The following is a 23,103-nucleotide window of genomic DNA, read 5'->3' on the forward strand; positions in this document are numbered from 1 at the left end:
AAAAAAAAACAAGAGAGAAGAATTGGAGGTATATCGTGTCGCGGGTATAACAACAGGCGTATAGTTCGAGATGTGCTCTGTGTCAGTGATGATGTGGTATGTATAGTAATCCGGCCGTCAAACGTCATGGTATCATCTCTATGATATATCCCCCTCCGTTCCGTTCCCTTCCCATCTATTCATTTACACCCACCCCGCCCCGCCCCTAAATAATATTCGCAATGCTAATCCTCTTCTGACTCTCACTCTTAATACTCGACACCCCAGACGCAGCCGCCGTCGGGCTATTATTAGACGACCCACTCCCCATCTCCATCGGCCTAGGAGGAGGGGCAGAAAACGGCATCGGCAACGGCGCCATCTTCATCTCGTGGCCCTGACCAGCTGACATCTCCATCTTGACCGGTGGTAGTGAAGGTGGAGGGGGGCCAGGCGTGAGCTCCATCTTCATCGGGCCCCAGGTTTGCTGGCGAGCAGGCGCGAGGGCAGCCGGAGGGGGAGGGGGAGGAGGAGGAGGAGGAGCGGAGGCGCTCGTGGGACTGGATGCACCAGACGCCAAGCACCGGATGGAATTCTCCAGCCTCTCCCAACCAGTCGGCCCCCACTCCCATCTCTGTTCGCTCGTCAGGTTTGTCCTCGCGTCGATGCTGAAAAGAGTGTGCTTCCCGTTGGCGGCCCCCGATGGAACAAGAGGAGCGGGCGACGGCGGCTCACGGTCGCTGCCTGCCCAGACCCAGGCTGTGTCAGGGCTGGCCTGGAGGTCAGAACTGACGTACGCGACCAGCTCCTCGTCTCGAAAGAGCGCTTCTTGAATCGCAGACTGGGAAGGACGTGGTGGTGGGGGTCCGTATGGCGAGGGAGGATGACTGGGGGATGGCGACTGGGCGAGGTAGCTTGTAATCTCGGCTCGCCTATTTCCGAGAACCTGGACGAAAAAGCCGAGATAACGGCCGCAAGGCATGGCAACGTCACGGTGCTCGTTGATGGATGCCAGGGCGCGGACGCAGGTAGCCGCCTGATCAAACCAGCCCGTGATCAGCAAGAACAGCGCGCAGCGGAAGATGTGTGTGGTCAGAAGCGCTGTGGCGCCTTCCGGAAGATCAGGTGTAACTCGCAGGAGAAGAGCAGCGGTTTCGAGAGCCGTGTGAGTGCACTGTTCAAAGGCCGTCCGTCGCACGTCGGGGGGGCAGGAAGGGAGCAGGTTGTGTCGGTGGAGCAACAGGCGTGCGTGGAGGAGGTAGACCAAGGGGTTGAGAAGCGCAGGGGTCATGGGGGCGTTGCTCGTAGGGTCGCAAGCCTGTGGAAAGGTTCGAAGGCAGGAGGAAAAGTGCTGGTCAAACGTTGCCAGCCGGGTCGGTGCAATAACGGGGGACGAGAGGGCTCTGCCGAGCGCTGTGTAAGAACGCACAACGTGTATCACGGCGAGCAGAGAATGCGTAAGCGGCTCTGCGCCCACGGGCACCCTTGGGCCCTGCTCAGAGATGAAGCAGTCGTCGACTCCAGCGGGCAACGAGACGTCGCAGTCGGAATCGTCAATCATCATCGGCCTCCCGAGTTCGATAGACAGGCTGCGATCAAGAAGGTAGATGGCCCACCATGTCCTCCTGCGCATCTCACCCTCGAGGAACTGCCATGGCCCCAATTCGGTGTAGAGACCAAGGTCTTGAGCCACCCGGACAGCATTGCCGAGCCAGTTCCAAGCAGCAAGCTTCAGGTTCATCTCATTCAACGCCACAGTAATAAGCACAAACACGCGCGCATTGTCCAGCTCATACTCGTTGTTCCAAGGGTCAATCAAACTCCGCGTCGTCTCGAGAAGATGGGCTGCCGAATACGCTCGGTTGTGCTCGTTCTCGGATGTAAAGAGCCTTCCAACGGCCATGACGGCAAAGAACACAGACATGAAGGCCTGCGTGACTCGAATCGTATTGCCCTGGTGGTAGAGCCCATCTACCGTCTGCACAAAGCTGTTCCAGTGCAGAATGGGCGTCATGGTATGGGCAGAGGTGAAGTAAGCCCTGAGCAACGAGTCTGTCGTCTGCCTGGGAGGCAGCATGGAAGTGAAGTCCCTCGGGTCAGGGGCCGCCACCGGTCGGTATGGCGCTGGTGGCTTCCAGATTCCCCTGGAAAAGCTTCGTAGGTTGGTTCTTGCTCGAGCGAGGTCGTGAATGCTGGCGGGCCGCTTCTTGCGCTTGGGGGCTGAGGCGATCTCGGGGAGCTGGAGCGGCAGCTGCTCCACGCCGTCCACATCCATATCAAACTGGCCGTCCCTCTCTTGCAGCATGCGGCGGAGGCTGTTATTCTCGCGGCGAACCCGTTCCATCTGCTTTTCCAAATCCTGCACCTGCTTGATGGACGACATGCGCCGGTTAGTTTCCTTGGTGAACTGGCACTTGACGCTCCGGCTCGAGCATTCGGAGCAGCTCGTAGTCTCGGTGGCATCGCATTTGACCTTCCTCTCGCGGCAGGCATCGCAGCTGGGATCTTTTCTCCTCTGGCGGTATGCTCGCTTCTGGGCCTGGGAGCTGTTGTTGTTGCTGTTGTTGTTGTTGCTGGAAGACGATGGGAGCTGGGCATGAGAGGGCCCTGGGGTGCCAGCAACTGACTCCCCTGACTGCAGCGACTCTCGCTCCATGGTAGACGATGTTGCTGTGACGGGGGTGTATGGTTGGAACGAATGGCTGCCTGGTTGGGGGAGCTGCTGCCGGTGAACCGAAGGCAAAGGTGTCGAGAGGCCCAAAGGTTGTGAAGGGGCGGTTTGGTGTGAGGGAGAGTGCTGGTGTGTTTGCGGCGGCGGCGGTTGATGATGGTGATGGTGATGGTGATGGTGATGATGGAGGCTCGCACTTGGGCTTGGCCTCATCAGGCCGCCAAGGTACTGTGTAAGCGGTTTGGGTGAGGCGGCCGACGAGACACCCGAGGATTCGTAGGGCCGTGAGGAGGGGTTGGGAGATGGAGGATGAGAATACGGGTTGTGTGACGCAGCGGCCATAGTGCTGCTGGGGCTACAGCTGCTTTAAAAAGCAGAGATTCCGACAGCCTGATTCGGAACCGTCTCCACAAGGTCAAGGTCCCCGATAGGATGGGTTATGGGGGGAAGCTGCCGGTCAACAAGGAACATGCAGACGGGAAGTATTTGGGGGTAGCCGAAGTGTTTTCTGGGAATGGAAAGGGTGTTTAAAGGAAACCAAGCGCGGTCTGAGCTCCCTCGTTTCTCCTGGTCTTGTTCTCCTCTCCCACCCCTGGTCGTTTGGATGCACCACAAGGTAATAGGTAATGTAGACTACCCACACCACCTCGAAAATGGATACCTACGCACGATGTTGTCTTGGGCGGTTGGTGGCGGTCACTGCTTGTCGTCGAGCAGCGGGTCTGGCTTCTTTTCTTTCTGTCGAGTCCTCTTCAGTTTCGCAGACCGGTACGGAGGCAATAACAGAGTGTCTCAAAGCGTGTTGACGAGGGTCTCCAGTCCCCTTCCCGAACAGCTCCGTCCAGCTCGAAAGTCCCGGGGTGGTATCTAGTGGTGATGCAACGCCGTGCAACCACAGTGCCGTTTTCTGATCCGCAAAGTCTTGGTGCGGCCTGTAGCTGGCGCAGTTGAGGTTGCGGTTGCGGTTGCCGTCCAATGCTTTTCCGTAGCAGTCAGGCCTTGCCCCTTGTTCCGCAGCCTCTCTTATTTCTCTCTCTTCTCTCGGGATCCTATCGTGGAGGAAGGCGAGTGAGAGAGAGCAGTGTGAGGGCGAACAAGAGTAGCAATTGGGCTAGAAAGCTGCGCCGTTTGGTCCCGAGACGGCCGCAATGCGACCATGTGTTAAAAGGCGGTCGTATTAGTAGAAGCCGTGACTCTCCAGCCTGCGGCCTGTAAGTGAGGTCTTGCTGGGGAACCGGCAAAAGGCGACCGGGCGGGCGTGTGTAAATGCGCACCCAGCTACGGGCCACGTCTGGTTCGCCGGAACTACCAAGCTGGTGAGCGAAAGGGCAACGGCTGAGAGCAGGCGCAACCGCACTTGGGGAGCCTAAGCCTGCAGAGATGGGGGGTAAACAGGAGGCGGCGGAGACAGCGGCAAAGCGGAGGGCGCTGGTATGAGGATCCGATATGCAGCACACACGGCTGATGGGTGGTGTTTTGTTGTAGGAAGCTCTCGTCTGGAAAGGGAAAAGCGAAGGAGAGGCCGTCTGGCGAAGGGAGAGCAGAGGGTGTCAGAAGGAGAGAGAAGTCCGGTATCGAAGCGTGATTTGAGAGGACCGAGCAGAAGAGGGTTGTAGCTGGGTAGCAATGACAAGCCGGGGCATCTCAACCAGCCATAGCCATGTTTCCATGCTCCATCATCATTCCATGTCACCAGTCCTAGTGCTAGTGTAGTCCCTACTCCATACTCCCTAGTACACAGCCTTCAGGGGTGGGGAGCGGAGGAGGGGATGAAGGGACAAGGCCGGAGGGGACCAAGTGGTGCTGTATTCAAAATCCGTACTGTGATGATGCTTTGGTAACAAACGATACAACAGTAGTGTACGTCCGTATGCCCACTCGACCACCCAGGGTCCGCCCTTCTCTGCAGCACGGCCCTTTGACTGGTGCTTGGGGGTGCAGTTGACGTCTCCGTAGAGCTCGCAAGCCACCCCTGGATCTGTCCAAGACACGAGTGACATGTGCTGCTGATGCTCCAGAGAGGCAAAAAAGCAATTCCTGCTCGGGTTTTGGTGCCCGCTGCCGACAGCTTGTTCTCAGACGCCCACAGACGGGGGGCTCGCTAGCAAAACACCCCGGCCCCTGACACAGGTGAACCCCGGTCGCTTTTATCAACACACAGCAGCCAAACCGGCTATGACCGTGCGAAAATAAGGTACTGTGCCGCACATCACTGACATTCCCGTTTTTCCATCCCACTGTGCCCGGAAAGCGTGAAAGCCACGCTGTCGCTTGCGCACGCAGCAGGCAGATGGGCGATCAGCGTTGCGGCGGAAACTGGTGCAATGGAGTTGACGAACAAGCATTTGTGACGTAGGTGGGCTTCACTCAGGCATGACGATGATGCTCGTTGAGACGCTTCACCCTATTTATCTCGTCTCTTCTCGAGACGGAATGAAAAAACCCGGCATGTGGGACCAGGTGAGCCGAACCAAAGTCAGAGAGGATGCAGCCTGTGCCGTACGGGAAGGGAGCGGCTTCCAATCGGTTGCCTTGGGGTCTCTGGCGCCTTTGCTGTCTGTGTGGTGCAGGATGCTAGAAACCTGTGCCCGTGTGGCGTAAAAATCCATTATTCAGTTGTCGAGTGTCGTGATGGATGCACAGCTCCCCGCTGGATGACCGCCTCACCCGTTGTGCCGCGCCGTCGAAGCTGCGGTCATTGCAGAAGGATCACACAGATGGCTGTCTGGCGGGGCTGACAACCTGACGAGATGAACTGCAACTGACCCCCGCGGCGTGACAGGTTCCTTGCCCCGTGGCATGATGTGCATCGGAATCGAGTTGCCAGCAGGAGGGCTGGCCAACGGACAGTCTCAGCTGGCTACGGGTGAGACATGAAAGACAGGCACTGCTATAGTTGTTGAGGCTCGAGACCTGGTCGGTCTTTCAAATCCGTACGATATGTGTGGACCAGTATCTACGGATACAAAGGCCGAGAAAAGCCACACTAGCTCCATGCTGGTGGGCAGTTCGGCCGGCCGGCCGGCCGGCGAGCGGAGACCATCCCCTCTGCTGGATTCCGAACTGTAACCTGTAACGACAGTCTCGACATTCTCGAATCCTGGGCGTAATAACCCAGGCTTATTATGATCTTCGGCGCAACTCCCGGAGGCTCAGGGATGGGTAACTTTGGCGTCAAACACGTGTAGCTTAGATAAAAGTCTCGGCCCTATCTCGAGACAGAGACAATCAGATACCGAGATGCTTTTTTTTTTTTTTTTTAACTCGTTGATCATGTCTTGCTTGAGGAGAGCACGCTCACCATGTGCTCGTACTCGTGTCGGGATCCGGTGTGCGTGATCTCATGGCTGTGAGACAGAGAGAAAGAGCAAGAATTGATGTCGTTCACCTGCAATTGCTAACCTCCTAGCGTAGCCCTGTTTGGTGAAGCGCCATGGCCGCGCTGGATCTCGGTAACGGGAGGGGCTCGATGCAACGTGCCGCTTGGACGAGTCGGCGAGGCAGTGGACACCGCCAAGCACAGCGTCCATCCACAGCAGCGGGACTGGTTTTTGGTCCAAGGCAATTCGCTCTTCGGGGATGCGGAATGCGGAATAGATGAAGAGGGGAGCCCAATCACGTCGGCAGGCATCCGGAAGCCGGCTCGATTAGAGAGTCGTCTGATTGATGGAAGATTTGATGAGGTTGTGCTTGGCCCGCAGAACCACAACGGTACCTGATCCGGAACCATTTCTGCCAGACGAGGGGGAAAAATACACTACTATACACTACGGCTGTTGCTCCGATAGCGTCTCTTTGTGCTTCGGTTGGCCGCCGAGGGTGCCGAATTCGAATCCACGTTCACCGATGCCAGGCCATGTGCCCATGTCGGTGATCGTCAGCTTGTTACTGAGGAGGCATGAGGCATGAGGCATGAGGCATGGTGACGTGACCATGTATATCTGTGCAATGCCAACTTGTAGAACAGAAAAAGCAGAGACCGAGACACACATGCAATTCCTGGTTGATTGAATTTGAAAAGTACACTTTACGAATAACGAATTCAATTTTCATCAGATTTCAACCGACGGGAGCGGGGTACTGGCAATTGATGCGCGCGGTGGACCTCTCGCCGTGAGAACGCTCCCGCTTGGCACGCTTGGCGCCCTTCACACCCATATCCTTGCCAGCCACGCCCGAGTTTCTGACCAACCGGCACGGGCCAGGCAAAGAAGCCGTCGAAGGATTTTGGAGCCATTAGCAGCCACCTACTGGACAACTATAGGCCGGGGTGGCACTGACCCCCCGCCCAAAGAATGTTTCAAGATCGATGTGCGAGATTTGCGGTGCCGAGAAACTGACAGGCCAGAACGTCGTGTCTTTCAACAAGTCCACCGACAAAGTTCAAGACTATTGATAGTTCTACTACACTGACAGAGTAGTCATTGGCAATCAATAACAGGATCCCGGCTTCCAGGTCCACACCGAGAATCCAATAAACAAAAAGCCTCTATTGGAAACCATCCCACCATCTTCTTTCCCTCCAGTAGCTAGCTAGCTGTCTGGCTGTGCCTTCCCAGATCAGATCATGCTGCAACATATCCCCAGATAGGCAAGAGTAAAACAGAGATGTACCTTCCAGTAAAATTGTGTGAAGACACAACCTCCGCTCCGGGTCGGAGACTTTGATACCTCTAGGCAGGCACGCAGGAAAGGAAGGAGTGGCTCGCGGGATGGATTGCGGCAGGAGCAAAGAACCAAAAACACTTGTGAACTTTCCGTCTGATGAAGGAGCTGAAGTCAACCAAGGCAGCTGATGAATGGCTCGCTTGCAACTTGCAACTCTTCCCTTCCCCCCTCTCTTTCCTCCCCTTCGAGAGCCCAGACCCTCTTGGCACCCGAATTCCCGTTTTTCTTTCTCGCCGGGCGTCAGCCACAGCCACCATCGCATCGACCATCAGCTGTTGGGCTTACCGATGGCTTACCGTTTTCTATCAGGCAGAACCCAGCTGCCGGAGAAAAGAACCGGCCGTGTCAACCGACCTCGGGCCCAGAGCCGGTTCTACCATCATCCCAGCAAGTCTGGTTGTTGATATGCCCATCCGGTGTTCGCCAATACCGAGTACTCTCCGAGAACCTTTCGTGACGAAAATGCGGCTCAGTCGTAGCGAAGCTGCTCAGCTGTGTTGATCGGGCCCTGATGTCACCTCTCTCCTATTCCTCGCTCCCCACCTTGTTTCACGCGCTTATTGACTTGTAAATGACTGCTACAGCACCACTGGGGACCGAGATTCGCACATGTCCACGACGCCCGTCTGTCTTCCAAGCTTCCCTTCCAAGCTTCTAGTGGCTGCCACCCGCAGCGTGGAGGTGTGCTGAGCAAGGGTGAATTGTTGCGGACCTGTTGATTTGAAGCCATGTCCTGTGCCGAGAATGCGGGATTCCAGGAAGCTGGACGCCATCATGAGCCACCAACTCCGACGCATTGCTGCGGGAGAAACCGAAAAGGGAGCCAATACTTCGCGAGTTGCAGCCACTCTGAATCCTCATCGCTGTCAATATGGGCAATGCGATGCCATCATGCAGAGTTCGGTACAGAGTACGTACACAACCAAGGGTCGCTCTCTCGCCAACCAGTCCGGTTGGCCACCATCAACCTCGCTTCCCGCCGCCATTGCAGTAGAAGTGGAAACAGATGAGGTGGTATTCTGACAAAGTTCCATTGGACTTTCCTCGTCCCTCGTCCAGTCAGTTGTCTTGTGTCGTTCTGCCCTGTGGTTCGGATAGGTAGAGGCGATTTGTTGGGAAGTAGAGCTTCACCCACCCCGGAAGGAACGACAGTATCAGCAGTCTGATATTAGGCGCTCGAATCGCCGTATCGTGGACGTCGAAGGACGAATGGCACCACTTGGCGGCGGGTTTTGCCCACACTACTATACTCAGCCCAGCCTTGGATGCTCTCACAACCACCCATCCGACTGCCGAAATCCGGGCAAGCTGTTCAGCTCCGCACACACATGGATAACCATCCCGACCACTCAGAAGCACGCACAAGTCTGTCCTTCCACATTGCACGACATTCCTATGGAGTAGACGAGAAGACACACGGTTGATCACGCACTGTTGTTTGTTTCTCCCAACGGGTGGTCGGAAGTGTAGCCTGCTCTTCGTCCCACGCTGCTTGAGACATGCCTACCGTGCGTGGTCCAGTCCAAGCGACCTCTCGGGACGTTGGAACTGTGGCGAACGTGTGACCACCGGTGAAGGTTTCCCAGTCTTTCCTAGTGAGACTTTTGTGTACACGTGTGGAAACGGTGTAGAGGGCAAGCCATTCCGTGTCCGGCCAAGGGATACGGCGTCAAGTGCGCTTGCTGACGGCAGAGGATGCCACCCCACCAAACACGCTGATTTGTAGGGATATACGAAGCATGTCGTCGTCTTGACGGAGGTTGATGGGTGGCAGAGTTGCTGAGCTCCATGTGGTCATGATGAACAAGGCTCCTTGCAACCAGCATGTTGTGCAACGGCCGGGCAGCGTGAGAGCCGGCCGATGGAGCATCTCACAATATAGAGGAGGGTTTCCGATTCGCATCCAGCCCTGGCCGGGTTGCGGATGTGGACGGATACTGTGTGCTTGGGATCTCGGAGAAGGGCGGTACGGGCTTCAAGCGGGTCTTTGTACTGGACCATTTAGGTCCGTTGCAAGGGAGAACGGCGGCGACTCAGCCGGTCCTATCAAGACATGTACGGTCCCGTTCACGGCCCAGCAACTTGTACCGCGCAAACCACGGATTGACGCTCCACGTGTAAGTCACTTCTCTTCTCACAGATTCTTATCTCGTCACACAGTACCAGCGGAATCACTGCGCTATGGTTGCACACCGTCCAGCCGTAAAATGAAGGGCGGTTACTCGGGAGACGCCTTGTCGAAAATTATGGCCGAATATCACAAGACTGCGCAACAATTGCTGTTCCTACTTCCAGGTTATCACAATGGCCAGACACAAGACTCTCATTACAGGGACGAGCTATCACATGTTTTATCATGCCGCCGTCGATGCGCCGTTAGTTCTGGAGACGAGACGCTGCATGACTGGTCGCATGTGCCGAGATGGAGGGGAGCGAACAAGCGGAGAAGGAGGGGGAGATGAGGGGCCTCTGTTTCGTTGAGATGATGAGGGGTGAGGGGGGACGTTGCGCCGTATCCGTTTCCTCCCACAAAACACAAAACAGATATCTCCGCTGTCTGTCGTGTGTGGTTGGTTTGGTTTCCGAGGGTTGAGAGTGGAACGGCAAAGAAATAAAGAAGGGCTTTTGTTGAGACTTCTGGTTGGCTTTGCTGAACCTGACGTTTCTTTTTCCTTCGCTTAAGGGAATGGGCAAACAGGAATGCGGATGGGGTTCTCGGTACCTGACCGATGACGCCGAGGGCCCTGTCGGATGGCTTCCGAAACTAGAGCGTCGATCCTCTTGTTCCCACCCGGTTGGCTGTCGTCAGGAGGAAGAGAAAAAGAAAAGGTGAACGGCGCGCTCGAGACTTGTGGCAGAGATCACAATCACAACGGCAGCGTGGTTTACACGTGCCGACTTCGTGAATGTCTCGGTCGGCGCTTTTTGCTTTCTTTTGCCCGTCTGAAGGTCTTTTCCGGCTTTTTGAGACATTGATGGAAAAGAATCACTGATCAACAACCTCGTGGGCAGGAATACAATACAGTACTTGGACTCATCAGCACACACAGTACGGAGCAGTCGGGAAAGACAATCTTTTGAACAAGAAACAGTTTTCGTTTTCAAAACCCCTCCCTACAACCCCGTCCCCCCCCGTCCCCCCGGTCCCCCGGCAGAGAGAGCAAAAAAAAGAGAAGAAGAAAAAAGAAGCTTTCAGCCAATTATCGAGATGCGGGATCCGAGATTCAGAAGGGGGAGCAGATCAACAGATGCCCACCCGAGCGGACGCAACCATGGGCCGTGCTAAGCGCTAGGCCCTTTTCGGGAACCTCTTCGTGGCCGTGGTTCCGAAGAAAACTCACCACCAGTGCCTGTGAGGCGCTGTAGCTGTGAAGGGCTGGCACTGTTTGTGTGTGGTGGATGATGAGGTGTGAGTGGTTCTTTGTGAGAAAGCAATCTTGGTTTTCGTCACCCCCACCAAGCACTGCTGGGCATCAGCAGCAAAGCGATAATCAACCCAAGTCCCTTTTGCTGCGGGCGTTCCACTCCACCACAAAACGCCCCATATTGGGCCCGGCAGCTGCCGCGGCGCGCAACAACCACCACCACCACCACTAACGATGGAATGGCTGGGCTGGGCAGGCGTGGGCTGATTGGGGGAGGAATGAAATGCAGGGACCTGGTTTGGAGATTATTTTGGGTGGTGTTTAGGAAGTAAAAACCGGCGTAAGTAGGTAGGTGGATGAGAACTGGGAAAAGGTTGGGTATCATTCTGGGAGTCGGCAAAGTGAGTTGCTGATTAACGAGCAACCAAAAGAACTTCTGGAATATGTGTGAGATTACTACACTACGACACTGCAAAGACAACAGTTCAGCAAGCCGTTGAGATTTAGATTACTACTAACAAATTGGGAACTTTTGGACAGAGACAGAAGCGAGCGAGAAACGTCACCGTACCATGCCCATCCTACGGGGAGGGGAGCCATCGTGTGTGTAAGGCAAGGTATATCTATCTTGGCATGGGAACTTTACACACAGTGTTACATACATACCACCAAGACACCGAACCAAACACCAAAGAACAGATCGCCTCCTGCTCGTTCTTTCTTTCTACATCTCTTCTAGCGCAAAAGCGCGATTTCGGAATCGCGGAAGGCGGAACGGGCAGCATCGCATCGCATATCGAGGGTTATCGTCACATTGTGAGATGCTACGTTGGGGTTGTAGTGGGTGGTATGGGTCTGGGCGTTACCACGGTTCGCTTAATGGGCTTTGGGGGTTTGAGGCCGGATGAGGCCGAGTGAGCAGGGCGGCGGGTTGAAGTTGGAGTAGTGATGGATGGGTTGTGGCGTATGGGTGAGAGAGGGGAAGGATGGGAGATCTTTGGCGTTGTGTCGGGAGGATGTCGAAGTCATGAGCTGGAATGGGATGGTTGGGAGTTAGGAGTGGTGATATCTGGTTGGGTTTGGGAGGTAGGTTGCTGTTGAGAGGGATACGGGGCCACAGAGGAAGGTATGAGGGCATCATGAAAGGGACCAAGAGATGACCTTAACAGGCTACTGACACAATGCTGGAGACTGGAGTCTTCCTGGAAGGCTTTCTCTCTGAGCAATACCTTCTGCTGACATTAACAGGTTGAGAAGAGTCTTTGATCACAAGTCTTGGTGCTCTCAACCGAGATAGACACCAGGCAACATTGTAAATGACACAAGAAGCTGATCCATGCTCTACGTCAAAGAAAGATACAACAACCTCTGGCGCATTGGCAGACTTTCGAGATTGGCGAATGTGTTTGTTGAGAAGCACGCCTTCTGCCACAATGCAGACTTCCTCTTACTCCTTCTGTCTTTCTATTTGTATGGGCTTATAGCTATCTGGGCATTGCAAGTAGCAAATAAAATCTGGTGACAGGCTGTGACTCGTTACGCCCTACACTTGAGATACCTTGAGCTCGGAGAACGCCAGATCTGTTTGACATCGCCCGCAACTTCCGGCAGTGTTTTCTCCTAAGCCTCCAGGTCTAATTGAGCAAACTACCGCAAGCCAAAAAATATGTGCACCTATGTTCAACGACTGGGCCTCGAGCTATTAGTAGACTTCTGTGTTGCTTGACTATCTCCTCCAAGGACGTCTATCTGCCAGGGTTTATCTGTCAGTCAAAACCCTCAATGAAGGACCCCATCAGTCAGGTCACTGCAGAATATTCTGTCATCGTCGAAACCCATTACAGAGAGTACTAAGTCTCGTCGTCTGCTCATGCCCCTCTCACTAAAAAGTCTCGATCCAACTAGGTGAGCCGTCTCACAAGTCTAAGCAGCTTCGTGATACCTCCCCTCTATTACAAGTCCAGTCACAGCAACAGGTCTGTTTCACCAGGTTAGGTAGGACTTCCATAGAAAGCTTGCTTACCAAGCTGGTACACAGCGTTTCTCCAATCGCAACGGCGGCAACTCTAACCGGAGGAAACAATAAACGGGACAACATAGGACAGATATAGATATCAAGGCTATGTATGCTTGGCCTCAATATAACATCGTCAGGATTCTCAACACCCTAAAATGCTTTGCCGCTGGGTACTATCACAACAACAATATGCAAGACAAAACAAAGCCAAAAAACCATCATATTCTAGGTAAAGGTATCATAAATCGCCACCCCATTTTCTACTCCGGAGGGGCCAAGCCCGTCAACCCCCCAGCCAACCCTTGCATCCTCCTCCCCAGCAAATCATCCGAACTCGCCAACCTCTTGACCAAACCCCCATTGTCACCATCGGCCCTCGCCGTCCTGACTCTTCTCTTCTTCTTCTTTTGCCCCCCTGAACCAGAGCCACTCCCGGACCCGCTATCCGCCCCATCACCCGAAACCATGACCTTTGGCAGTTCCTCTGTCCCATTAACCTTCCCATTCGTCAAAACCGACGTAGTCGACGCCCTCTCCCTCGTCTTTCCAGGAGCAGCAGAAACAGCAGGGCCCGGCCGCGACCTACTCATCCTCATCTCCAGCCCCCCATCACCCTCGGTCCCATCCGTCACAGCCGTCGCCCCGCTATCCCTCCTCCCCCTCTGGTGGTGTGGCGTCCGGTTATTCATCTCCTGAGTATGAACCCTATACTCACCCCCCTCATTCCTGCTGCTTCCCCTCCCCCTCTCCTCCCTCCTCCTCCTCCGTCTCTCCCCCTCTCTAAAACCCTCCTCTATCCAACTCCCCGTCTTGTCAAACAACCCCCATGCAGGCGGGTAAACAGAAGGAAACTGCAAAAACCCATGGCTAATCCCCGGTATGAGCGCCACTTCCGCAAACGCATTCTCGTCGAACCCTTCTGTCAACGCGTCAGTGTCGCGGTATTCGTAACGGGTGCCGTTGCTGGCCATTTGTGCCGCCTTGACGCGGCGGAGGCGGCCGGCGAAGATGACCGTGTCGTCCACCAACGGGTCTCTTTCCCCGGTCAAGAAGTAAGTCTTGGGAAAACGGGACAGCAGGACGTCTGGACACAAAATAGGACACAAAAGGTAGTCTTGGCTGAAGTCGGGACGGTTGTGAGGGCCGACGTAGAGGATGATCATTGCGCGCATCATTTCTGGTGTTAGGACTCTGTCGTTGAAGTAGGAGATCATGCTTGACATTGCGAGGCGGGTTTTGAGGGGGGAGGGGTGGTGGGAGGTGGATGGCTGTTTCTTTTTGCCGGAGGAGGCGGTTTGGTCGAGGGAGGTGGAGGAGTGAGGGGGTGTGGTGGGGAGGGATTTCGGAGACAGAGGCAGGGGAGAGGTAACCGGGGGGAGGTGGAAGGTTGTCGATCCCGCGTGGGCGTATTGTGGTGCGGGAGAGAGACACGGTTCCCGGTAGCGGAGGATAGCATGTTCGTCTGGGTTGAGGTTGGCGGGGTCAAAGTTGACGGCGGTGGAATCCGAGTCCGGAAGGGTACCCGAGCTGATGTTGTTGTTGTTGTCGTTGTCGTTGTCGTTGTTGTTATTGTTGTTGTCGGGTGTGCCGTCGTCTTCGTCGTCGGATTGGTGGGGGGTGCCGACGAGGTCGTTGTACTGCATTGTCTTGCGTTGGAGGACGCGTTTGTTGGTGCCGCGCATGCGCCGGTCTTTGATGAGGGCCATTTGCTCGTCGCTCATCCAGCTGCCGATGTTCATGTCCAATGCTGGGTAGAACAACACCAAAGCTTCGGGGATGGGGAGGTCGGTTTGCCCTTGAAAACGCCGGATGGGACTGCTGCCGCTTTCGGTGATCATAATCGTCATTGCCGTCGCCAATGTACCGCCGGCGCTGTCACCAGTAATGACCACCCTGGGAACCTGCTGCCCGCTCATTCCCACGCACCTCCCCTTTGACCTAATCAACGTGCAGTAAACATCATAACACTCATTCAGCGCGTACGGAAACGGGTACTCGGGAGCCTTTTTGTAATCCAAACTCAAAATTGGCAGCCCCGTCTTCGCCGCCCAAGCAAACAGCTTATCGTCATTGCACCTCGGGTCCATAGCCACAAACCCACCCCCAGGAATATCAAGCACAAGCTGGTTATGTCCCTGCTCCTTCAGCTCGCTGAGCGGCCCGTCAAAATACAGCCACCCCTCCACCGGCTCCTTATAATCACTGGTACTCGGCCTAGGTATCCTCACCTGCCTAGGCGGCCACTTTGTCATCCTCGGCCTGACCAACCCCTGCAGCGTCCTCAAATAAGGGGACTCGACCCCCTTATTCCAGCTAACCCTCAGATGATCGACAGTGATATTCCCCCTGACCTTTCGCACCTTTTCATCAGCCTTTTCTGCCGCCACCATGTAAAACAGCGAGAAGACGATACTAGCGGCGTCACGGAGCCATTTTGTCTTGATGGGCATGGCGGTCCAGAAACCTGCGTCTAGGGCGGTGAGGATCCAGGTGGCACGGAAGTAGGTCGCGTCGTACATGTTGGCTAGGGGGTCGGGGGAGGCGAGGCCGACGAGGGTGGAAAAGTTGCGGGCTGAATAGAGGTAGAGCATGGTGATTGTGAGGGTTTGCCAGAAGGTGAGGCGTCTGGAGAGGCATTTTGAGAAGAAGCGTACGATTGGGGGACCGTTTTTGTTGCCTCTGTTTGGGTTGCTATTAGCAAGGTGCTCTGTTGCAGGGCAGAGATAACATACTTTAGGAGGTAAGCTGTCCAAAATGCCAGGACAGCCAGAACCTGTAGACGGCGGGACTTGACGGATGGTCGCCCCAAGACGTGGTCAATCATGGTGGCGGTTGAGTGGTGGTGGTGACGGCCACCTTCACCGTTGACCGTTGGACGTTGTGTGTTTTGCTAGACAGTCAGACGTTGAGCGGCTTGTGGTGCTATCACGGGCGTTGGAGATTGGAGATGCGGCTTAAGGCGGTTCAAGGGATGGTGGTGTGGTTGCTGACAAGAGACAAGACACAAACAAAGACAAAGTAAGACAGTGAAATCTGAGACAAACAAAGAATTCAAGTCTCGTGGGAAGAATGGTAAGAAATTCTCGAGACCGTCAGCAAGGAGCTAGTGTACAAGATAGAAAGGATAGACACGAGATGTGTGTCGAACATGAAAAAAAGAGAAAGAGAAAAACGACCTCAAAATGGCACATGGCCTGCCCAGCTCCGGCGGTCTAACCTGTTCCCATCTCTGGTTTCCGAGAGTCCAATGAGCAAGAAAAGCACAAGCGGAAAAAGCGGAGGTTTGAACGGGTGACGGGCTGTTTCGTTCCAGGCACCGTCCACACGAATCATGGCGTCACGGGGTGTCGCTGCTCTTGATCATGCTGAGCTGAGAAAAGGCGGTGCTTTTGGCATGTGATTCAGCCAGGAACTGGGAGCCAGCAGCCTTGTCCATTGCTTGCGTGGGGGTGGGGTTTTGGGGTTGTGCGGAACCCCGACCGAAACCCCGCAGCCACCTCCACTCCCGTTGATTTGCATCGGTTTTTTGGTCTGGGGAAATGGAGTTCAATGCTTCTGTGGACATGGGGAACCTGTTTTCTTACGACTTCGATTATCTGGGCATTTGTCTGTCTTGAATGATTAGCAGCCACAGAGGTAGAACAAGGGTTCATATTTGGTGCCGACAGCCATCTGCAGGATCAAGTGACGCACAGTAAAAGAAAAGCCGTGAAATCCAAGACACCGACTGCATGCATCGCCGTCAGGGAACACAGCATGTGCCGACTCCGGGGCAGCTTTGGTCGGAACCCGGCGCCGGGAATCTTGGCTTGGGTGTTGCACTGACAGACGGACCAGTCCTGATTTGGGGCTAGGGCAATGCTTCTTTTTGCTTGTGATCGAGTGTTGGGTTCGCAGTTGTGATATTCGGGCACATTACGACGAAGGCAATTGCAAAGAAAGTGGCAGAAGATTCATTTGTCTGACTGAAAAAGAAGTCTACTGAAATGAGACATCACATGGTGATACTTGAGCTAATCCCCGCTGCACTTGATCTTTCGATAGCTTCGTGTAGCGACAGGCAGACAGCAACTGGATTGTTACTCGAGTCGCAAGCATGTGACTGTGTCTAGGGGACAGGCATATCTTTGACAATTCATTCTCTTGTGAAACCCAAGTTTAAGGCATCTTCAATAATCACGGGTCAGGCGGTGAGGCTTCTCTTCCCAATGGCTCAGCAAAACCAAGCACACAGTGAAAAAGGAAAAACATCAAAAATTGCGACCGGGACGGACCCGAAGGCCAATCCATGACGGAGAACTCCTCGCTGTGCAATGAAGGCTCCCCGCCATACTTTGAGAATTTCTTGATCCTCCCAAAGTCAATCAAGGTAAGTATGAAGAAGAAAAGAAAACAAAAGAGGAAGAGGATTCGGGGGGAGGGGAGCCCTCCATATATACTCAGGTGTCATGGGTCCGTGCACTCCTGCAAATCCCCAACAGAGTGCGAAATGTCCGAGCGCCCTGTGGATGCCAGCTGGTGAACCGTGCCCTCAGATGAGAAAGACTTCCAGCTGCCGCGCGCTGAAGCTTCAACTGGCAACCTCTTTTGTCTGACCTCATCGGCAGAGGTGGCAGCTCCTTGCTTTGCGCCTTCATCGCCCATCCGCCAGGCCATCGCACTGCACGTCACGCAGCGCAGCCATGCCCATCACTAGCAGAAGTCAATTAGAGAATCATGCGCTGACGCGGACACGATAGCGCCCGCCGCCCGACTCCAGTCACCCCCTATCCAACTTCCACACAGTCGTTATCTTTCCTATCCAGCAGCCACCATGGCCCGAATGTCCGCCGCCTCCTTTCTTTTCGTCGTCATTTACAACTTTTTTTACTACGCCCTATACCTCGTCTGCATTGCCTTTCTCGTCGTCACCCCCGCCGATCTAATCCAGCAAGCCTTCGCAAAGAAACAAAACTGGAACATCTTGGTCGTCACTGTCTGCTACGTCGTTACTGTGTTGGTCATCTTCTTTATCTACGTTACCAGAATCTACATCAGCCGCAGTGTTCTCTCATCAATACCCAAGAGCTGGATACCCATCGACAAGGGCGATGTACCGCGCAGTGTCAGGGAAATGATTGTGGAGGGGCTGAGCAGGAGCGCTGCCATTGCTTACGAGGCCAGGCCGAGAGTCCCGCACCCAATGATACAACCAGTAACGACACATACGGGAACCGTCGAAGAGAAACAGAAATCCAGCTGGAGGGGAAAATGGAGGAGTAAAAGCAGTGGAAGCGGAGGGGCCGTGTCTGTCATTGAGGGAGGAGACGCGATTGGTCTCGAAATGGGCATGCTCCCTGATCAACAACAGCAGCGTGCCGTATGGGGAGACATTGAACACCCTGGTTGGTCATCACCGGTATCAACGGGTTTGCCCCCGAACCTTCAGTACTCGACCGTTGTATCCGAACTTCCGAATCTTATCGAAGCCAAGGCGCTCACCCTTGCGCCACCGGATCCAGACTCACGTACCCTGCCTCCAACACTTGACCCAGAAGCTGTCGCCATGTTGCAAAGGCCAGAAGGAGGAGTAGGACTCAGGGAATACTTGGGTCTGTTGACTGAGATGGGAGTTCTGACGGCATCACCGACGATAATCGATTTCCTGTCGCAGTATGAACGAGCCCGATTCTCAGCCAGACCGCTAACCAGTGACGAGTTCCGAGAGTTGATGCATTTGTTTGCTGAAGTTTTGAGAAGCATGCAACCTTTTGATCCAGCCCTCGCTTATGACGATTACGACGATGACTCGTTTGATGATGGAATTCCACAGGGAGAACAAGAAGGCGAACAGACACAGTCAGAGAGTGATATTGATAACGATGCGCCGAGAGGAACCAGTCCTTCTAGTGCAGGGCAGAGTTTGCATTCGGGCTTGGGTCTGGGGATAGGGATTGGTCAGAATGCCGGTGGTGATAACGACAGTCTGGGCGGGAAAAGCTCCAGTGCCTCAACGACATGGAGTCAGGGTCGTCGTTCAAGACATCTGAGACCTGGGATGGGAGTGCGAAACTCATCTGCCAACACCTGGCTGTACCAGACTGCGCCAACAACGCCAAAAAGCACCAGACATGCTGGAGTGTCCGATTCCAGTGGCGACAGTGACGCAAACTCGTTTGCGCAAACCAGACATCCATACCAAGTTGACGGCACCAGCGGCAGTGGCAGTGGAAGAAGTGTACGATCAGTAGGAACAAACGGAAGCGGAGGATCAGTCATCAGGCTGGCTGCCGACGGGGATGGAACAGACATGCCATATGTGTTTACCGGTGTGAACTGAGAGAGTGCTGCTTATTATGTAGGATTATGGAACGAAGCAAGGCGTTTTTGGTGGGACTATGGTTAGTAGATGTAGGATCTTTTTGACGTAGTATATAATGATAATGTATTTCCAGGTAATTACTCCTGATATCAGGTTTGATGTTCGTGATGGAAGACAACAAGCCACTTTTACATCAGCAAATATCCGGTTTGCCAAGACAGCCACCCCCTTGTGCCCCCACTTTTGTTAGGGAAAAGGGGTAAACAAAACATGGGGTTGCTATGTGAGGTTGTGCTACGGGTGGGAGAGACTTAAGACATTACACAGCATTGTTGAAGCGACATAAAAGGTTTAGGGAAGAATGATGAAGGAGCTGTTTGCTTAATGAAACTAAATGTACGTGGATAAAGCATGTTAGATATCAGATGTGTCATGGACAGACGCGTGGTTGGGGCTGACTGTGTGATTTTTGGGGCGATATTGGGAAGGGAAGATTCAAAGAAGTCTGGTGAAGTCGCTTGAGGAGATATGTGTAGTTTGTCGGTGGGACAGAAAGCTGTCTTGCAGCTGTTGGGAACAACTCTTGTTAGGACTGGTACTTAGACGCATTCCGACTTCTTACAAACGGATTAAAACTACACGGCTAGAGAAACTCCATCTTCTCACCCAAGAGACCACGGGAAAGTACGCCGCCTTTCTGCTTCCTCCCAGCGTAATCCCAACTCAACCCATATCCCCATGATTGCTGGGACAGCAGGAAATTTACGCTCAAGGTCTCGGACTATCATACTCCTGTTTACGAATCCTCCTTTTTCATCCCCGAGCTTCTCGACCCTGCCACTGCCCAGACCTACCTGGGGTCGTTTCGCTACGAGCACCGACAATACCTCCAAGGTAACAAAGGTTACCGTTAGGCCATTGCAAGCATTCACCATTACCGCTCTGGAGCCCCTGCTCTCGTCGGATAGGCCTAGGGCGGAAATCCCGCTCCCGGGCGCTCCTGAACGCAGGCTTCCAGAAGGGACCAATTACTATGAAGCTCGCCGACGGGACCTGTACAGTTAGACAGGAGCTTCTCGACACTGTAGTACCATCAACACCACGGTACGATAACCTCAGACAATACCCCGCGGCCGTCCCCGGAAATCCGAAGTCCGGCGGTTGGGCTTCGAACTGGAGAAGGATCTGACGATGGTGTTGGTTCGTGCTCTGTAAGAGGGGGAGTTTGGGAAGGAGGGTGCAGTGGCGGGGTCGGGTTTGTAGGTGACTTTTGGGGAGGGGGTGGTGAGATTGATGTTGTTTCGAGGGGTGATGTGAGGGGGTTGGTGGGAATTGAGGTTAATAGCTAAGAAAGATGAGGGATGGCGGGAAGATGGTGTTGGGGTCGGCTTAAATCAACGGGATACTGGGATTGGACTGGAAAAAGACTTTGTCTGAGCTTGTCTAGTAATAACTGTGGGGCTTTTATGGCTGGATCGGGACTGTTAATAGGGCTTATGGTAACTTTGTTGGCTTTTTTTGATTATACGGAGCAGGATTGTTTTATACTGTTTTGGTCGAAGGGTTTTTCTTTTAGTAGAATCTGCCGTTATAGCTGTTCCTTCCGGATTAAAGACTATGCAAGTCCCACCTCAATCTTCTCCTTACGGCTGCTTACCTTATATCACAAAATGAAAAAGCCTTGCGCATATACATCATCACTTTCCCTTTCAACCTCTTCTTTGGGATTTTCTTGTCGCAGCTGCTCTTGTTCGATGCTTCTGTCTTTGGTGGGTCTGGCTTCAATGGGTCACTATCTGAGCAAACAAGAACCTAGAATTACCTGGTGCCTTCGGCACAGCAGTTATCTGGGAGGTTATTCCTGTTATTGAGTGAGGGTACCAAGCCCTGTGCACTGATGTGAGCGATATATCGCCTTGACTACCTAGCAGTTTTGGTGTATCAAAACCTCGACGGCCCCAATATGACGCCCGAGTCTGCTGACGATTAAACTCGAACATGGTGTCTTCTGGCATGTGCTTCCGTCGATAATGTTTGAATTCCGTGACCCACAACGGAATTGCGGTAATACCCCATGGTAGCCTGGTTCAGTGGTCTGAACAGTTCCTCACACTCGTTATCTCGACGATCTGGAGCAGCTCAGCACCCTCGGTTTGATTGTAACGATTTCCTATGTATCTTGACGTCCTGATTCAACTGTTGCTATCCCTCCTGTGTATTCCATGTGTGCACATCTCGAATCTCATGTCCATAATCACCAGTCCGCTGCTCCATATTCCCAGCTCACACCACCCACCGCCGGCCTCTCACCTCCGGCCATCACCAGCCCCCATCCCCAGTCCCCATCCCCAGTCCCCATCCCCAGTCCCGCCAGCTCCTTCCCGCTTGCCTCAGACGCTGTGAGTCACCCTCCCCAGCCGCCCCAGACCCGCTCAACACCTGACAACCACCCCGGCACCCTCCCCGGCACCTGCGGTCAGTCTACACTGGCTTCCGGCCCCACAATTCCGGCCACACTGTCGCCAAACCGGAGGTACCTCCGAAAATTTCCGCCGGTCCTCCCTCCCTCTCTCTCTTCTTCTTCATCCGCAACCAAAAAACGACGCAGGAACCGCCGGCACCACCAACCACCACCCACCAACGACGACATTCCCGTAAGTATCTTCGCTTCCACGCCCTGCTCTTGATCAGCTGGGACCAAAATATCTCGTCTGCTAACGCTTCAACTTTAGAAGAAAATCGAATAAAAAATGAGCGGGCAATCACCCACCGGGCGCGAGACCTTCTCGCTGCTCGCAGCGGCTGCGGGCTCCCCCTCCCGCAGCGAGTCGACTCCCTCTCTCTCCAGGGAGGAGGCTCAGGTGCTCGAGGCCGTGGCCGTTTCTGTTTCTAGGCCTCCTGCTGCTGTTGTTGTGACTGTTGGGATTGCAGCAGGGGCGGTGGAGGCTGGGGAGCAGACTGGTCCGTCGGCCGCCGAGGCGGATTCTGACTCTGAGACGCTCATGGGCGATGAGGAAGAGGAGGAAGCTGAGGCGGACGGCTCCGGGTCGTCTTCGTCGGGGGGCGCTGCTACTCGCAATAGCTTTCTGACTCCGGGGTGTGACCAGGGGATTGGGAAGGTGCTCGAGGATTTGAGGAAGGCGGAGGAGGCGAACAGGCGGGAGTGGGAGGAGAGGGAGAGGGCGAGGGTGGAGAGGGAGGAGGAGGTGAGGAGGTTGACGGGTAGGTTTCTTCCTTTTTCTCTTGTTGTTTGATTTCGTCGTAGCTTTCTGGATTTGGAACGAGTCAGTTTTCACTTGGGCTTTTGTTGCTTTGGACTCGGCAAAGTCGCCTTGGGGTGGACGAGCACACTCACCTTGCCTTTTGCTTTTTGTTCCATTTTCGAGTCTGGTCTCAATCCCGGCAAGTAGCCTTGAGATGGAAGAACACACACACCTTCCTCATCCTCGAGTCTTTGGGCATCGGCCTCGTGCTCAGATGGTTTGGGGCAATAGCTGGACTTGGACTTGGTCCAAGCATGGTTGATTGCTCGGGTTGCTCTAGCATCATTGCTCTTCGACAGCATGGCCATTTGATGCTTGACCCTTTGACTTTCCCGTTCCTTTCTTTTCATGTTTCTTCCAATTGTAGCCGCCGACTTGACTTTGATTCAAGTTTGGTTGTTTGCTCGGACGGCGTTGTTGATTGTTGACTGGGCGATCTCACCATGATCAACTTGTTTCCCTTGCCTTTCGTTCCATCCTTCTCTCCCGAGTGGGTGGATAGCTGGTTGGATTTCTGTTACAGCTGTGTTCCTCTTTTAGTTAGGATATAGAAAGAAGATTGAAGTCAGGATGAATGCTAACGTCACTTGCACAGAAGAGAGAACTGCGGCGGTGGTTGGGTGGCGTGCTGGCGTGGAAGTTGAGCCGGGTGAGCCGGTACGTGAACAACGACAACAATGCCTGCAGTAATTACAGTGCAGGCCTAGGGAGCAGTCACTGATGGGACAATAGTTGGTGGCAGGGAGCGCTGGGGTGGTGGGAGCGCAAGGGTCTGCCCTAAAGGGCGACCTCGACGCTCCTCGGCAAACACTCTCCTCTTCACGACCCAGCGAAGACGA

General features: G+C 54.2%; 5 protein-coding genes across 5 annotated transcripts; 1 reads left to right on the plus strand and 4 right to left on the minus strand.

Moving 5' to 3' along the window:
- Nucleotides 1-205: 205 nt before the first annotated feature.
- Nucleotides 206-2,992, minus strand: QC764_309460 (uncharacterized protein; the record flags this gene model as incomplete). The annotated part of the gene is made up of 1 exon (XM_062946059.1): nucleotides 206-2,992. The coding sequence occupies one exon, from the start codon at nucleotides 2,990-2,992 to the stop codon at nucleotides 206-208; it is 2,787 nt and encodes a 928-aa protein (XP_062802106.1).
- Nucleotides 2,993-12,843: 9,851 nt separating this feature from the next.
- Nucleotides 12,844-15,524, minus strand: QC764_309470 (uncharacterized protein; the record flags this gene model as incomplete). Its single annotated transcript, XM_062946060.1, has 2 exons — nucleotides 12,844-15,379; nucleotides 15,433-15,524. 2 exons carry the CDS (start codon nucleotides 15,522-15,524, stop codon nucleotides 12,961-12,963), a joined length of 2,511 nt encoding a protein of 836 aa, XP_062802107.1. The 3' UTR covers nucleotides 12,844-12,960.
- Nucleotides 15,525-16,037: 513 nt separating this feature from the next.
- On the minus strand, nucleotides 16,038-16,604 carry QC764_0057270 (uncharacterized protein; the record flags this gene model as incomplete). Its single annotated transcript, XM_062940470.1, has 2 exons — nucleotides 16,394-16,604; nucleotides 16,038-16,272 (listed from the first exon to the last, which is right to left on the minus strand). The coding sequence occupies exons 1-2, from the start codon at nucleotides 16,456-16,458 to the stop codon at nucleotides 16,038-16,040; spliced, it is 300 nt and encodes a 99-aa protein (XP_062802108.1). The 5' UTR covers nucleotides 16,459-16,604.
- Nucleotides 16,605-17,513: 909 nt separating this feature from the next.
- Nucleotides 17,514-19,019, plus strand: QC764_309480 (uncharacterized protein; the record flags this gene model as incomplete). Its single annotated transcript, XM_062946061.1, has 1 exon — nucleotides 17,514-19,019. One exon carries the CDS (start codon nucleotides 17,514-17,516, stop codon nucleotides 19,017-19,019), a length of 1,506 nt encoding a protein of 501 aa, XP_062802109.1.
- Nucleotides 19,020-21,858: 2,839 nt separating this feature from the next.
- Nucleotides 21,859-22,614, minus strand: QC764_309485 (uncharacterized protein; the record flags this gene model as incomplete). The annotated part of the gene is made up of 2 exons (XM_062946062.1): nucleotides 21,859-22,243; nucleotides 22,298-22,614. The coding sequence occupies 2 exons, from the start codon at nucleotides 22,612-22,614 to the stop codon at nucleotides 21,859-21,861; spliced, it is 702 nt and encodes a 233-aa protein (XP_062802110.1).
- Between the last annotated feature and the right edge of the window lie 489 nt (nucleotides 22,615-23,103).

This window comes from Podospora pseudoanserina, chromosome 3 (assembly GCF_035222485.1).
Source record: "Podospora pseudoanserina strain CBS 124.78 chromosome 3, whole genome shotgun sequence".
Classification (NCBI taxonomy): domain Eukaryota; kingdom Fungi; phylum Ascomycota; class Sordariomycetes; order Sordariales; family Podosporaceae; genus Podospora; species Podospora pseudoanserina.